The 18,407-nt window shown below is 38.6% G+C and overlaps 1 protein-coding gene across 1 annotated transcript in view; it reads left to right on the forward strand.

The window, feature by feature from the left end:
* Positions 1-18,407, forward strand: part of LOC132381175 (metabotropic glutamate receptor 4-like) — a 1,091,809-nt gene that overhangs the window by 481,565 nt on the left and 591,837 nt on the right. The window contains exon 5 of the mRNA XM_059950466.1: positions 7,817-7,957. Within this exon, the coding sequence (XP_059806449.1) occupies positions 7,817-7,957 (141 nt within the window). The remainder of the gene's footprint in view (positions 1-7,816; positions 7,958-18,407) is intronic.

Genomic DNA, 18,407 nt, shown 5'->3' on the forward strand with positions numbered 1-18,407 from the left:
ATTCTCCCCGTATTCTCCCACCGGAGATAATTAATGAGATTCTCAATCAGTTCAGATTTTCATCAATTCCAAATTTACACACTGGGGGCAATTTTCTAGTAGCTAATTAGTCTACTGATCTGCATATCCTTGGGACTGAGAAAACTGGAGCACTCAAAGGAAAACTAATGATTCCATAAAGGAATCTACACATAGAGCATTGCGCACAATTTTTATCTCCTTTCCTAAAGGATCAAATACTCTAAAACGTGTGGTTAAAGTTCATCAGACTGGTTTCACAGATGACAAGAGGTACATATTCTCTAGAGCAGGATTCACAATCTTCATTATGCCATGGAGCCCTGGGCCATTTTCTGAAGGCTCCACGGACCCCAGGTCGGGGAGCCCTGCTTTAGAGTGTTGAAAAATAAGGGGTGATATCATTGAAACATAAAATAAAACTGCACAGACCTGAAGAAAGTTTATCCCAGCAGCAGGTTTCCACTAGCTAAGAAGTCTACCTAATTGGAGGAATTATTGTCTCTAACGGGGACATCACTTAGGATTGCAGTAAGGAGTGAAGTTTCATTCAAACGATGATGTATCTTTTGAATTCTCCAATACTAAAGTATTTGTAAACCTAGTCCTTGATTGCATTAAAAACAGAATGATAACTTCTGGATATTAAAGGAATCAAGAGGTATATGGGTAAGGCATGACAGCGGCACTTCATGCTGAAGATTTTCCATGATCTTGCTCAACACTGGAGCAATTTAATCTGTTTTTCTATCCATTGATCCATTCTGAAGGAAAATACAATAAATGCATAATGATTAGACCATTAGACATAGGAGAAGAATTAGGCCATTCAGCCCATCGAGGCTGCTCTGCCAGTCCCTCATGGCTGACCCCAGATCCCCCTCAACCCCATACATCTGCCTTCTTGCCATATCCTTTGATGCCCTAGCCAATCAGGAAGTGATTAACTCTCACTTTAAAAATACCCACATACTTGGCCTCCACCACAGTCTGTGGCAGAGCTTTACACAGATTCACTACTCTTTGGCTAAAATGATAGCCTCCACAGCCTTAACAGATTCTGGCAATAGATAGCCATGCTCTACAGTTGAAATATTTCTGTTCAGGTCTCCACATTATAGTGAAGATCCCTCTGAATTGCTTAGAAATACAAAGAAGGATACTTGGATTGGAATTTTTCTGTATTGTCTTGTCCTCCCCCTCCCCCATGAGGTTCCCCTGTTTGTGTATCCTTTCCTCATCCTCTCAAACTAACTGAGTTCCTAGGAACCTATAATCAGAACAGTCATATCTAAAAGTTAAGGCTCACAATGCTTTACAACTCTCTGTTGCCTTCAGAATCATAACTAGTATCAGGTTTAATATTACAGCCATACAGTATATTGTGAAATTTGTTGATCTGCAAAATATATTTATTACAAAAAACTATAAATTACAGTAAGTAATAAACCCCAATGGAAATGTTCATGTTTCATTTCATTGAATCACAATGGATTTAATTTGGCTTTTTTGACACTGATCAACAGAGATCAAGTTTTTCATGCCAAAGTGAAAACAGATCTTTACAAAATGATCTAAAGAATTACAAATACAAAACACAAAATAATTGATCGCATAAGGATTCACCCTCTTCACGTCAGTACGTAGTAGATGCGCAATTGGCAGCTTTGAGTCTATGTGGATATGTCTTTAGCAACTTTTTGTCCCCATTCTTCTTTACGAAACTGCTCAAGCCCTGTCACATTGCATGAGGATCATGAGTGAACCACAAATTCTCAATTGGATTGAGGTCTTGACTCTGACTTGGCCAGTCCAGAACATTAACGTTGTTGTTTTTTTGAGCCATTCCTGTGTAGATTTGGCTTTATGCTTGGGGTCATTGTCTTGCAGGAAAACAAATCTTCACCCAAGTCACAGATCTCTTGCAGACTGCGTCAGGTTTTCCCCCAGGAATTCCCTGGATTTTGCTGCATTCATTTTACCCTTTTCCTTCACAAGCCTTCCAGAACCTGCTGCAGTGAAACATCCCCACAGCATAATGCAGCCACCACCGTGCTTCACGGTAGGGATGGTGTGTTTTTGATGATGTGTGTTCATTTATGCCAAACTTAGCATTTACTCTGATGTCCAAAAAACTCAATTTTGGTTTCATCAGGACACAGAACCTTCTTCCAGCTGACTTCAGAGTCTCCCATAGTCATATGGCAAACTCTAGCCGAGATTTCTTGTGAGTTTTTTTTCAACACTGGCTTTCTCTTTGCCACTCTCTCATAAAGCTGCGACTGGTGAAGTCCCCCGGGCAACAGTTGTTGTATGCACAGTCTCTCCCATCTCAGCCATTGAAGTTTGTAGCTTCCCCAGAGTTGTCATAGGTCTCTTGGTGGCCTCCCTCACTCATCCTCTTCTTGCATGGCCACTCAGTTTTTGAGGATGGCCTGTTCTAGGGAGATTTATAGCTGTGCCATATTCTTACTATTTCTTGATAATGGAGAACTGTACTCCGTGGGATATTCAGTGATTTGGAAATGTTCTTGGATCCATCTCCTGACTTGTGCTTTTCAATAATATTTTCGTGGAGTTGCTTGGAGTTTTCTTTTGTCTTCATGGTGTAGTTTTTGCCAGAATACTGACTCACAAGCAGTTGGACCTTCCTGATACAGGTGTATTTTTACTACAATCAATTGAATCACCTTGACTGCAGACAGACCTCCAAAAACGGATCTCCATTGAACTAATTATGTGACTTCTAAAACCAGTTGGCTGCACCAGTGATGATTTGCTGTGGCATATTAAAGGGGGTGAATACTTCTGCAAACAATTATTTTGTGTTTAATATTTGTAATTAATTTAGATCACTTTGTAGAGTTCTGTTTTCACTTTGGCATGGAGGAGTCTTTTTCTGGTGATCAGTGTCAGAAAGCTAAATTAAATCCACTTTGATTCAATGTTGTAAAATAAAAAAAAGGTGAAAACTTCCAAGAGTTGTGAATACTTCTAATAGCACTGTGTATATAAGGTAAATTAAATAGTGCAAAAAGACAGCAAAGAAATATATATATAGTGAGGTAGTGTTCATGGGTTAATTGTCCATTGAGAAATCTGATGGTGGTGAGGAAGAAGCTGTTTCTGAAATGTTGCGTGTCTGTCTTCAAGCTCCTGTACCTTCTCCTTGATGGTAGCAATGTGAAGAAGGCATGTCTTGGGTGACGGGGGTTCTTAATGTCACTTTTTGAGGCATCACCTTTTGAAGGTGTCCTTGATGCTGGGGAGGCTAGTGCCAATGATGGAGCTGGCAGAGTTTGAAACATTCTGCCCCGTTTTCTGATCCTTTGTAGTGGCCCCTCCAGATGGTAATGCAATCTGTTAGGTTACTCATCACAGTACATCTATATAAATCTGTGAGAATCTTTGATGACATACCAAATTTCCTCAAACTCCTAATGAGATATAGCACTGTCATGCTTTTGTTTTTGTAAATGAATCAATATGTTGGGTCAGGACAAATCTTGAGATGTTGACACTCAGGAGCTTGAAACTGCTCACCCTTTCCACTGCTGATCCCTTGATGAGGACTGGTCTGTGTTGCCACAGTCAATTCCTCAGTCTTGCTGATGTTGAGTGCAAGGTTGTTGTTGTGACACCACTCAACTAGCTGATCTATCTTACCCTTGTTACATCTCCTCATCACCATCTGAAATTCGGCCTACATTACTTGTGCCATTGGCAAATTGATAGATGACATTTGAGCTGTGCCTAGCCACACAGTTGTGGATGTAGAGCACACATCCTTGATGTACACCAGGATTGATTGTCAGTGAGTAAGAGAGGTTATTTTCGATCTGCAGTGACTGTGAATTCCTGATGAGGAAGTCAAGGAGCCAGTTGCGGATGTGCGTACAGAGCCCTTGGTTTTGAAACTTGTTTATGAGAACTGAGAGTAGGATTCAATTGAACAGTGAGCTGTAATCAATAGAAAGCAGCCTGAGGTAGGTATTGTTGTTGTCCAGGTGATTCAAGGCAGAACAGAGAGCTAGTGAGACTGCAAATTGCAGTGCATCCAGGTCCCTGCTTTGGCAGGAGTTGATTTTGGCCATGACCAACCTGTCTTCATCACAGCAGATGTGAGTGCAACTGGGAGATAGTCAACTAAGACAGCTCACCCTGCTCTTCTTGGGCACTGGTATGATTGTTACCCTTTTGATGCAGTTGTAAACCTCTGACAGCAGCAGGGAGAGTCTGAAGATGTCCTTGAACACTTCCACCAGTTTGTTGGTACAAGTTTTCTGTACCCTAACAGGTACACCATCAGAGCCTGATGCCGTCTGAGGGTTTGCCCTCATGAAAGATGTTCTGACATTGTCTCTGAGACAGAGAGCACTAAGTCATTAAATGCTGCAGGGATTCCTACAGGTGTAGCTTTATTCTCCCTCTCAAATACTGCGGAAAAAGTGTTGAGCTGATCTGGAGTGAAGAATCACAGCCATTCATGATGTTAAGTTTTGCCTTGTACGGAGTAGTGGCCTACAAACCCTGTCAGAGCTTATGTACATCCAATTCTGTCTCAAGCTTCAATTGGAATTGTTTCTTTGCTCTTAAAATGGCCTTCCATAGGTTAGAACTGGCCCTTGTATAGTTCTGGAAAACTTATCTGGAATGCCACAGATCCAGCCCTCAGCAGACTATTAGTGTATTGGTTTATCCATGGCTTTTGGTTTTGGTATGTCTCGCATGTTCTCAAAAGCGTACACTCATCCACGTAGGTTTTGATGAAGTTGGTGATAACTGTGGCATATCCATTCAAATTTTAAGATGAGTCCTTGAAATTTTTCAATTCACTGACTCAAAGCAGACCTGGAAGTGCTCCTCTGTGCTCCCTTTATCATACCTTCTTGGTCTTCACTAATGGTGCTGTGGTCTTTAGTCACTGCCTATATGCAGGAGGCAGAGTACCACCAGGTGATTGGGCTTGAGACGGCACAGTAAATGTTCTTGATGGTGTTATAACAGTGGTCAAATGTATTGGCTCCCCTGGTTCCACAGGACTGCCGATCTCCTTGGATTTTCATGCACAGCAGAGAATGATGCAAAAAACAAACGAACATCCACTGAGTGGCAGTTCTGTAAACAAAAGCTCCTTATTAATGAGAGAGGTCAGAGGAGAATGGCCAGACTGGTTCAAGCTGCCAGGAAGGCATCAGTAACTCAAATAACCATGCATTACAACAGTGGTGTGTGAAAGAGCATCTCTGAACGCACAATATGTCAGCCTTGAAGGGGACATGCTACAGCAGCAGAAGACCATGAACATACATTTAATGGCCACTGTATTATGTTCAGGAAGTACCTTCAAATGGCCACAGGGTGTATTTTGTGGCTAGTTATAGAGACTTATTTAGGGGACCTTCTCTGAGGTTGCATTTCAGGTTCACACAAGAGGGGCAGAAGCATTTCAACTAAATTTCTGTCTCCACCCAAATTACCTAAAGGCTGTTGAAACTCAGTTTCCCATCACTATATTGTCTGAGCATTATGCAAACAGTGTAGCTGAAAAATCCAAGTAGGATATAAAAAGTATTTTAAACATTTTGACCTAAGGTTGCCAATGATAACACTCACAACAGCTTTGTTCATATCATATGACCAAATGGCAGATACATGGTGGATTATATTTGTGAATTGATACTGACTCTTTACTGTGTTGAGTATAAAATAAAAAAAAATAATTGTTATCAACAGATCAAAAATAATATAGCTAGCGACCATTTACCTTAAATGTGTTGCACCTCTTCAAATATTTTCTGTTGCGGAGAGAAGTACAGAGGCCCAAGTTTAGAAGCTTGGTAATTAATACTGAGGGGATAATGGTAATTGAATACTGAACTGTAATCTATGAACAGCAGCCTGAAGTATGTTTTGTCTGTTGTATAGGTGCTCCAAAGCAGAGAGAGGCAGTGGACTGCATCTGCTGTAGCCTTATTACAGTTGCAGATGAATTGCAGTGGGCTTATGTCCTTGCTCAGGGAGAAGTTAATTCTAGCTATCACTAACCTCCCAAAACAGTTTATGATGTAAGTAATACTGGTCAATAGTCATTGAGGCAGCTCACCCTGCACTCCTTGGCCACACTTATGATTACTGCACTTTTGAATCTCCTTCCGTTGCAGTGTGAGATTGAAGGTGTCTATGAACAGCCCAGCCAGTTGGTTGGCACAGGTTTTAAACATTCATTATTATCTATTATCCTAAAAAATGAAGGAGTAGCAGGAATGAACAGATTGAAAGCAAAAAGCTCTGTTTATTGTGCACGTGGAATTCCCTGATCACTACAGAGCTATTGCACAGCATATTCAGGTTAGTTATAAGGAGAAACTGACTGATGTGTTTCAGTGACATGTTTAATTAGGGGTACTGCAAATGTATGTTCAGAGGATAAAGCAAGTCATGATATTGGAATACATACTGTGGCACATTGCTTTGCCTTAGGAGCTACTTAAATTAGTCCTCCTTCACACTTGACTCCTTACAGTTCATATTACACAATCTTTTTTATGATATTCAGCTTTCTGGCAATATTATTTATTGACCATACAAATTACATTGTGTTAGATCACACTATCCAGATGTCATTATGGTACTCTCCAGACTTGAGCCAGACAGAAGCCAACGTTTTACGTGTGACTGGTTGTCAAGCTCAGGGAATATTCCACGAATAAAAGAAGCAGAGAGGCGCAGAGGGCATATTGTCATTGAAGCTGCTTTGATTCACTGTAATTGCAGATGTTCCAGAAAATTCCTACAGAAAGTGAAGTGTGCCTAACCATTAAACAAGACTTAACATCATTAAAAAACCATAGCTAACATAGTTTTTGAAACTGTCCTTTACCTTTAGATCATGATTGGATCGTGTTGACTTAGGAAAATCCTGTTTGCAGCTGAAAAGTATTTAATGGCAGATGAGACTTAAAAAGCAAAATATAGACAGAGGAAAACAAATAATTATTGAATAGCTATGCAAGTGTATACACTTTTAATGTGTTTACATGGATGAGTACTCATTGTTAAAAGTGTTAAGCTGGAATTTGATTCCTGAAGGAAAATTTATGATAGACAGTATATATTTCACAATCTGCTTTAATTTATGGTATTGGGATTCTGGCAAAATTAATTACTAGACACTTAAATTAAATGTCAGTATATCACACTAGCCAGACACTCTTTTGCACTGTCTTGATGAATAGATAAACTTCAACAAGCCTGGTTGATCTTTGATCTACTCTGAGTTAGCTGTGAGCAGAGGCAGTTGTTGCAAATCAGCTTCTGGATAATGGAACAGGAAGTCATCTACATCTGCTGGAAGTCTCTCTGTGTGACTGTCAGAAAGGAACAATATGAGTTCAACTTCAAATCCCTGTGTGATCAAATAATCTAATGAATTCCAAACCATGGATTATTTATCAAGAATAATGCAATAGGGAGGACAGTGGAAGATGTAAGCCTGCCAGTAAAACTTTTACTGAAAAGTTTCCCAGAGGGATATGAGATGACATAACTGGAAAGAAATAAAGTTCACTGTGTTAATTACAGTGATTGTAATAGAATGATTGCACACAAGTTCAGACATCTAGATAATTACCACAGTTCATCTGTGTCAGCCTTTCTTACATAGTTCTCTAATCATTCAATTTATTTCACTTGATTCTCCTCTAGCCGAATCATTGGCTGTAAGTTTATCACTTTTACAGATGGAAAGTTTAAAGTAATTATTAGCAACTTGAGTAACATATATTCAATTTTGCAGGCTTTGATAGATACTTCATGAGCCGTACTCTGGAGAATAACAGAAGAAACATCTGGTTTGCAGAGTTTTGGGAAGCAAACTTCAACTGCAAGCTGAGCCGGCATGGATTTAAACGAGGGAGTCATGTTAAAAAGTGCACAGGTATGATTGAACGTGTATCCTTCTTGCAAGCTTCTCTATTTTCATATTAGTTTTGATATTGCTTTCAGTTTTGGCATCCCATGTTATGGTGGTGAATAGTTCTAGCAAAATAGATGCTAGTGAAATTCAATATTATCCAAATTCGGCATGCTGAAAGCGGATTACTGCACATACTAAAGTGAGCTGTTGATGAGAGAAATATTCAATGTTTAATTTGGCATGGGATGTACACAAGGAAAAGTGCAAGTTTTATTCTGAAGTTGAGAAAAGGTTTGGGTTGAGATCACAAATGCAGGCTTTGTGTGCTTAGCCTTCACAACAAGGTTTTCCGCTAAGCTTTCACTTGTGTTTAATCATTCAATTAGTGAAGTGATCACCGATCTGAAATGCTAACAATGAACATTAAGGAAGTCACTTGAAAGCAAATTTATAATTTTGAACATTTTTATTGCCAGGACTTCAGGACTACTGTAAACCACTTGAGAAATCCTTTTCATACTTATTTCCGTAGAAAATTTAGTGCACGTGACAGAGATGCATCTAAGCAGTGTGTTCTCAGCTATCTGATCTCACTGTTAGGAAATCCAATACAACCTGAAGTCTAAGGCATTAGATGCAAAAGAATTGGACCGTACATGAAGTAAAGCCTTTCCTTGGTACATTCAGACATTGATTCAGATTTAGATATATTTAGCATATCGAGAAATGCGTCATGAAGAGAATGCGAAGGAAATAACGTTAATCTCACCTGTAGGTGGGTCATAGCAATGGAAGAGCAGAGTGGCTTGATGATGGTGGGAATGCAATTGGCCTGGAAGGGAGGTTGGGGAAGGTAAATCTGGCCGTAAAACTGGTGTTACGTATTCCGGCAACAATAAATATATGAGTTCTGCAAGGGTTTCTTATAACAAACAACACGTTTATTAAACACAGAAAACAAACCCCCCAAAAGTAAACAAACACTACTGTAACCGGAAACAGCTGCTGAGCGGCAGCCCAAACAGTTCTTAACGTGATATTCCAAAAACAGTTCTTTAAAGTGGTATTGCCAAAAGTTCGATATGCTCACAGTCCATTTAAAAGGAGAGACTTTATAAGACGATTTAGGTTCTCTTTCACGTCGCTTGCTTCGATCCCCGACGTCAAACTTCCCACGAAGAATTCACGAAACAGAACGGCTTAAAGGCACTGACCTTTCCTTCTCCACTACCTTCAATCCTTTCTAGTTAAACCCAGGGATTAACACGAAGATAGTCAACGAAATCCTTCCAAATAAGGATCAAACAAAGGTCGCCCCCGTTCCACCGTAGAAAGCGATTCTCCTCGATCTTCACTCTCCACTAATTCCGAACTAGCAGAATCATAAAGAACCTGCTGGCAATGACCTTTAAACTTTAGGCACTAAATAAAAACTTCATCCTTCAGCTAAACTGCGTAATCACTTCAAACACGCAGTGGCATGAAGTCAACCTGGCAAATCCAGCCACGAACTGCCCCTCCTCACAGGGTGGGGTCTACCTTTTATAACCTGTAAAAAAAAAACCTGTCACATGATCTCTACTGGCGGGAAAATGACGTCATTCCACCATCACAAGACCATCACCTCAAGACCAGTACAGCTTCAAACCCAGTCACGTGACAAGGGCTCCACTGTTATGTGTCACGAGTACGTAACACTGGGTAAAGATTTTATCATTGGTTGGGTTGAAGGGGGTTGTTGGGATGATTGAGAAATTGAAGGGGTGGATTGGTTGATGGGTGTCATTGATGTGGTATTGAGTTAGGGACCAGGCTGGTGAAAGCCATGTTTGAATTGAGAGCTGGAGGGGTTTGATCTTGTTAGAATGTCGAGTGCAGAGGAGGATTTATATAAACTGGATTTACACCACTGCTTCATAACATTAAATCCTGGAGTTAAACACATGTTAAATCAGATTATATACTTGCATCAGTAAAATATGTTCTAATACATACACACCAGGACTGCGCTTATGAAAGCTTTATAAAAACATTAAAATAAGAATTGTGGTGAGAATTTTATAGTACTTTCAAGCCCACAACTATTATAGAAATATGTGCTCAATAATGGCGACATGCTTTAGTCCATCCATAACATGTGATTGAGAAAAAAATCTGCTGAATTTCTATTTGCCCAAACATATAAATGGTTCGTCATGTACTCAGTTACTTCTCCTCTCTTGAATAATGTATTGAAATTAATTTCCCTGATTACCTTGAAACTATTCATTCAAGTGTCTCTTTCCTTAGCATCTTATCATTACTCAAGTTCGCCAAACCCAGAGTCATCAGTCCTTTCCTCTACTTCCTCTTGCTGCCTAATAATATATATTGATTAGAAAACAGCATAGCACTCGGTTCTGCAGAGTAAGTTACTGCAGTACCTTGGAAAGCAGAAACAAACTTCCTCTGCTTGGTAATATCCTTTCAATCTTCTACTATTTAATATTCTTATTGCAGCTGAGCTCTGTGTTAATGGACTTGTACGTTTATGCATTGAGCATGGTCATATCCTGATTTATCCACTGAGCCCTAATTCCTCATCTGGTCTGTTACTCCCATTACAATTACGTTTCACTCATCTGCAGATTGATATTTCCTGCCCAATAGAATTGATAAGATTAACCTGAGTGTCTTTGTATCACATTGTCATTCAAGTTTCTCTTCTTCCCTGATATCTGCAAGTCTATCATTTGGGTTATCTTGCTGTAATGTGCCAATGTATTTTTAAAAAAAAAACAAGTTATTTTCTTTGAGTTTTTTGAGGCAAGGCTAAAAAATTGCAGGCCTCATTTACGGGATAGAAATGATGTTAATTTACCTCAGGTAGTTTATTTTGTAGAAATTTGACTGAAAACAAAAATGATGTGTTAGGCACAACTCATATTATTAATATTTATATTGCAGAGTACATGCTGAAAGAATTATCATGAAGCTGAGTTTAAGTAATTCTACTAAAACCTCACTATTGCTCAAGGTATGCTCCTTGGCCCACAAGATTATTCCCAGTCATTTTCACTTCAGGTATTTCTTCATTGGAATTATAAAGAAATCTCATTGGTAATCATTAACCAAAAAAAGGAAATGCTAGAAATACTGGACTGTTTCAACCACATTTGTGGATGAACGAACTCCAGTTTGGCTAAAGCTGACTGTTCCTCCTTCATCAGACACTGCCTGACCTGCTGAGTTTTTCCAGGAATTTCTCCTTTTTATTTTAGAAGCCAGGAGTCTCTGATGTTCCAAAACTTCATCTATGCCAATGAAAACAGCCATCTACCTCACATAAGAGTAGTGAGAGTAGAAACCCTCTCAGTAATTTCCTGACATGAAGAGTTTCTGTTTGTGTTTAGTTTGGGTTCTATTTGGAAACTAATTTTCCCTAAGGCTCTATAACTTATTTCCATCCCAACTTGGTCATTATTAACTGTCAGATTTGAAATTGGGCAAATGCATCTAGAAATTCCAAGTGTCAATAAAGTTACCGTATAATTTCCAAGACTTTTTGTATATTATTTGGCTGGGTTTGTTCCCCAATTTTGTATAAAAGCTCTATAGGCAACATTTGCTTAATTTTTTCATTATTCATAAACAGTCACTTCTTTGTACTGCATTATTAGTGAAATAAAAAAATAACAAAGCCAATCTAATAGGTTAACATTATCCTGAAGGCATTTTCTTTAAATCTATATACACAATGTTAATTTCATGGAGCGTTTACTGCCTTAAATTCTGGCCTGGAGATACACTTGACTTGCATTGGCAAAAACAATTGCCTTTTTGCTTCACGGTTGAACTGTTATTCAGGTGAATCTGTTAGACATTAATTTAATGCTGTTTGAAATAAAAGGGCTCTATTCAACTGACATTTTGCCAGAATTATTTTGTTTTGTTTTTCACTGACCCTGGTCTGAATAGATGTATCTGGCTCAATTCTAAAGTTTTATCCGTTCCTGTAAACTGTAAACTGCAGCTTTTCTTGTAAACTGTTTCTGTAAACCATATTCAAAAATTAGAAAAACTTATCATGTGGCTGAACGGAATATCTAGAGCACGAAATCATGTAAATAAGCCTTAACACAGAAGAACAATATAAGGTGAATTAGTATTATCTTAGAAGAATTTTAGATATTTATATTGAAGAGAAGCAGTATCTGAACAAGACATTTGTTCATATGCCTGCAGATATTAAACACTTAGCCTGCAGATACTTACTGCTTAGAAGTCAAAATTGATATTTTAATGAAACTTTTGTAGTTTTATCCACAATGAGCTTCACCCAGAGCATGAAATTTGAGGAAAAATGAAGAAAGCGAGGGAAAGGAATCAAATATTCTGTCAACAGATTTGGTGGTCTTTATTTTTTCTTTGCATGTGATTTTATTTTTAACCATTTAACTGCTTCACCATCTAAACAGTTTTGCTTTTTGAATTAAAATGTTCAAAATGTTCACAGAAATGTAACTTCTCTATCAGTTTCAAAACTACTTTAAACGAATGAGAACATTCTTGTACAGTTTTCCAGACAGTTAAGTTATACATTAATAAACATATATCTTGCAGAATACTGCTCCTTTCATATATATAATACTTTTGAGGTTTTATATCTATATTTTGTTTACATTCCAAAAGCATCATTTTCCATTTAAACAACAATCAAATATTTAGATGTTTTTAATGGTAAAGTATGAAAGATGCATGATTGTGCTTTTATAAATATATAGTATAAATCGCCATGTTGGAGTTAAATTTGGTGTGGTTGTGGATAGCAGAGGTACTCACAACCCACTATAGAGGTTTGATGACCAGGTCTTATTGTGATGTAGCTTGTGTAGAAGATCCTGCGTCTAAGTTCAATGGTCCAACCTCTCTTTTGCCATGTAGATACTATATGAAATTATCTTAAATGAGTAAAGGAAGAAATGATATAGAATCTGCCAGCTATTCATTCCTGAAACTTCATTAGTTTTGAAAGTAGAGCAGCCCTCAAGAGTGTGCTGTTAAATGCAAGGATAAACTCTAAAATTACCACTCAGAATAAGAAAAAAACTGAAGTTTTTTTTTTGTAAATGCTAGATGTTCACATCCTTCTTCCTCTCTGGGGATAATGTTTCCAACATCTCAAATGAAATTGGTCGTATTTCCTTCCTATCCACCCTCACCTCAGTAACTTTTCTAATTGGCAACATGAGATCCCTCAAGATTATATGTACATGTATATGTATATGTACATATCTGTCCTAAGCAAGTGTAAAATATAGGAGGAAGTGATCAACATTCAAAAAAAATCACAACCTGATGCACCTGTTCCAACTCTTTAAAATAGTTCTTTGAAATAACACTGACAAGAGTTATATGGTAATATTCCAGCCCCTTCCAGCATTGAATCCCAGTTTTATATATTGTCAATATGTGGTCACTTGTACCAATCTCACCGTTATAACATGAAACACCAGTAACTTCTGATACTGTATCTGTGGTGAACTATGTGCCTGTCGGGACACGCCCCTGCTGACTGCTCCTGTGGCTCCTCCCACAGGCCCCTGTATAAAGGAGACCTGCGGCCTGAAGCTCAGCCTCAGTCTCCAAGACCTTGTATGATAGACACTCACTCCTGGTTCCTTCTTCCAGTCAATAAAAGCCGATATCTCGCCTACATCTCAGTGTGAGTTATTGATGGTGCATCAGTATCTCAGTGTTCTAAGGTGACAACATGTTGACCAGTATCATAGTTTAGTGTTTTTGGTGATAGAGCTACTCTGCTAACATTGGTCTTCACTGTTAAATGGTGATAAACTTGTAACATTGTGCCTCAGTGTTATATGTCTCATACCCTGATACACTAGTATTGTTTCCCTATATTATATAAAGAAGACAATTTTGTCTCCAGTAGTGCCATAATCTTGACAACCTCACACTTCTCCTGGATCTTGACCTGAATTTGAACCGTCTTGGAGAACAGAACAAAGTGGTTATGGTTCTCATGCCTCCAGTCTCCAGCACTGGGATTAGGCAGCTCCTTGGATCTCAATGCTTCTTATGTTATTGTTAACCTCTTTCCTGGGTGTCTGGCTCAGGCTAATATTGTTGTGTCTCAAAGATTAAATTGCTTGGGGATGAGGGGCAGACATTGGATAGGCCCTGAGAAATTTTCCCAAAGACGTACTTTTTTCCACAATATATGTATGTGGTAAATAAAATAGGAATACATATGCTCATACATCATGATCATTGTACAAAAACTTCAATTCATTCCCTTGCAATGAGTTAACATCATTCACATTTTCTCTTTGAACATTGCATCTGCCAAGCATTTGAGAATCTGTTACAGAAAGCTTGACCTCTCCTGGTCTGTGGTGCCAGGACTCCAGTCTGTCGTCCTTTTCCATAGTGCCTTTATGGAGGTTGGACTTCATTGGAAAACTCAGCACATACTCGTTGGAAGGTGTCAGTCAACTACAGTGTCTTGCAGGTGACTGTTCATACTGGACAATCCATGTTTCAAGCCAACCAAAGTTGTGCCATTCACCGTCCTCTTACTGACATCTATGAATTATGGTCAACCCTCTGCGAACGTTCTCAAGGAAATAATGTCAGCGAATCTCACTCTCTGGATTCGAAGATGATCTCAGGTGACTGTGAGGTAAAGATTAGGGGTTGTCAGCTTTCTATCTCTCTGAGTTTCTCATCCACACCAAGTCCCTATGGATTGGCACCTCTATTAGTTGTGCTCAAGGATCTCTGTCAACTAATTGACAGAGTGGCAATTGAATCTAGTCTCCAGACTTCAGCACAGTTCATCACCTGCCCTGATCCCTCCCCCATGGTTATGTGGCACAACTCTGGTCATTTCTTTTAACAGCTTCTAACAGTCAATACTACAGACCTCAGCGGGCTTTTGGCAACCCAGGTGTAAGGCAATTTCACCACCTCTGCCTTGGGCAACTCTGCCATTCTTTAAGACTTGTGGCCTGAACGCCATATAGAAAGAGATTTTGGATAATATTATCAATGTAGAGTTTTTGCTCAGCACAGACATCAACTAATTCACTGATATGTAAACATTGATTCACAATACTTAATGCACCTCCTTAAAGTACATTGAATTTGTCTAAGAAAAATCCTGGGGGTCATTTAATAATAATAACTTATTTATGGAGCACTCTTCATACAAACAATGTAGTTCAAAGTGCTTACAATGGGATAAAGTGCAGAAATAAAAATAAAGGGCAAAAAGAGGGTTAGTTAAAAGCAGGGTTTTGAGCTGGCCTTTAAAAGTGTCAACTGAGACTGCATCCCTTATAGTTTTAGGTACTGAGTTCCATAGTTTGGAGCACAGTTCAAAAAGAAGCTGGCCTGCCAACAATCTTTTGAGGCAGATTGTTTCAATTTAAATTTGAGTGACTGGTGGAAGAAGACCTGAGAGCTCAAACAGGATTATAACATGAAAGTGATTCTGTGATGTATTCTAGTCTCAGACCATTGAGAGCTTTAAAAACAGGTAAGTGAACTCTGAAATCAATTCTAAAATTTACAGGAAGCCAATCCAGAATAGCTAGGACAGGAGTGATATGCTCCTTCATCCTGGACTTAGTTAAAAGTCTATCAGAGCTGCTCTGAATAAGTTAAAGTTTGTCAATAGATTGTTTTGAAAGGGCAGTTAGAAGTGTATTGGTGTAATTAATTCTATTCCATATACAGGCATGAATTAGTTCTTCAGCATCATTATGTAATATGATATATATTTGCAATATTTCTTACATGTGGATATGCTGCCCCAGTCACTTGCTTTATGTGGGACTTAAAATTCAAATGTTGTTACTTCTGATTTTATAAGGGGAGCCAATTTCCCAAGAATATCAACTTTATCTCTTTTGGCTTTGGGATCAACCAAAAGTATTTTGGTTTTATTTTCCTTTAGGTGCAGGAAATTATTGACATAACCCTTCTGCAGAGCTGATTGAAATTACAAAGCAGGTTTAGTCTGGTGTGAAGACAATACAGAAGAATTGATCAAAATGTTGGTCAGAACCTTACACAGGAGTTTCAGTCACAGGTTATATCTCTTCTGTTTTTTGACAAGTTACAAATCGCAAAGAAGATGTGGGAACTCAGCAGGTCAGGTCGCATCTCTGGAGGGAAACAGTCAACAGTTTTGTCCTGATGAAGGGTCTCAGCCTGAAATATCAACCGTTTATTTTCTTCCATAGATACTCCCTGGTCTGCGGAATTCCTCCAGCACTTTGTGTTTAGTTGCTTAAGATTCCAGAACCTGCAGAATCTCTTGTGTCTCACGTGGCAATGAGTCAGCTTAGTGGAGCAAGATAGTTCACCTTGTTGAGTGAAATTGCAGAAACAACTCCTTGTTCAGTATCAGCAACACTAAAGAGCTGATGACTGACTTAAGGAAGGGGAGGAATAGCAAACATACACCAGTCTATGTTGTGGGATTGGCAGTGAACAATTCAGTATAACATGTCAGTCAACCTGTTGTGGGCCCAGCATATAGTTGCAATCACATGGAACACGAGCTGGCGTCTTTAGTTTCTTATGAGGGTAGGGAGGTTCAGCTTGTCATTGAACACACTAACAGACTTCTACAGTTGCACTGTTGAAAAGATCCCAACTGAATGCATCATGGTTTGGTGCAACAATTCAAATGCTTAAGGACGTAAGAGTAGTGGATTCTGCCCCATACATCTCAGGCACATACCTCCTGACTATTGATGATGGTGGCGCTGCCTCAAGAAGGGAATGTCTTCCTTCTAAAACCCCCTCCATCTGGACCATACCATCTTCTCGCAGTACCATCAGGCAGGAGGCAGAGAAGCCTGAAATCCCACCACTCCAGGTTCCGGAACAGTGACTTCCCTCCAACCATTCGATCCTTCAGCAAGCTGGCAACATCCTAATCACTACAGTTCAGCAACACTATAACCTGTCTGACAACTTTTCACTAATATACTTACGTTCTAACTGTGTTTTCTTGTAAAAATTCTGTTTATGTTTCCTCATGAATGCTGCTTACATGACGTTTGGTGCCTATGATGTTGTTGCAAGAATTCCATTGTCCCTGGGTACACATATACTTGTGCATATGACAGTAAACTCAGATTTGACTTTCACTAACTCTATGGATCTGAGTTGAAATTTCCTCATTTTCTAATAACAAAATATAAAAATAAATATTAAATATTAACAGTGCTGCAACTTGTAATTTAAAACATACTTGTGTGTAATTTGCACTCTGTAATACATATTGAAGTCTGGTTAAAGTTGTCCTTAGTTTGGTATCAGATTGATGGAAAAGGGAACATTCATTTCACGGCCATTCTTGTGAGCTGCTTTCTTCTCAGTCAGAGTTGAGTAATATCACTTCATTGACATCGGCAAGAACTGCACCATTGATTGTAGGATTCTTAATAATTTGCATTAAACTACAAAGAAAAAAATGACTAATAAGCAAATTAGCATATAGAACTCATTGCTCCTTATAAGTAAACTGACTCACTTACTCACCTCTCCTTCTCCTTGACTATATCTTCTTAGTTAATTAATTGAAACATTGGTAATTAAGGGAATATCATTAACTGCTTGTCAGCTTGATATATTATAGCAATTGTCAGTCAGCATTATGTTTTGTTTTGACATGAACTAGGATTTCATGCTTCATAAAGCAATCATGAAAGAATGGCTCTTGTAAAAGAATGCATGATGTGCACTACTTTGGTTAAGGAATGGACTGCAGAGAAATACTAATTAATGACTATTCGGGGAAATGACAGGAACATCTTTGTAATTGTGTATGCTAGGGTGAATCAGTTCACTTCCATTTGAGTACATGTCAAGATTTATCTGTATTCAGTTGTCTGTATCTCTATACACACGCCGATAAGAACAGTACTACTACGATGCATAAAATTGTATTTTGAAGGAAGGTAATAATGACGTTGTCCTTTTGGATAATGAAGAGTTGATTTGAGGATTATTTAAATTGTGGAAAGATAGATATATGGAGGTCCAAAGTGATTAGAGATTTTGGAGGTCATCTTGTCCCATGGGACTGCTATGTCATTCATTGAGATCATGGCAAATCAGAGCCTAATTTTGCATTTCTTTCTTTACCCTTGGGTAAGCATAACACTAGTTGATCGAAATAAAAATTAAGCTATTTAAAGCTTAATTAAAAGTTTGAAATTGTTAATTAAGATTATCCCTTAAATCTGCAGTTTTCAACCACAGTTTGTGTAATTTAACCACTGGACTCCAATTGCAATTTTGCTAATTTGAGCTTTCCCGAGGCCAAAGTCAAAGCATTTCTACAAATACATAGTGGACAGAATTGTTCGCTGTGGTTATTAACCTGGTCCTTCTATGGTAATGGCACAGCAGTTTGTCCCTTGCATTCTAGTCCTCTTTGTATAAAGCTCAG

This window comes from Hypanus sabinus, chromosome 25, assembly GCF_030144855.1.
Source record: "Hypanus sabinus isolate sHypSab1 chromosome 25, sHypSab1.hap1, whole genome shotgun sequence".
Classification (NCBI taxonomy): Eukaryota; Metazoa; Chordata; class Chondrichthyes; order Myliobatiformes; family Dasyatidae; genus Hypanus; species Hypanus sabinus.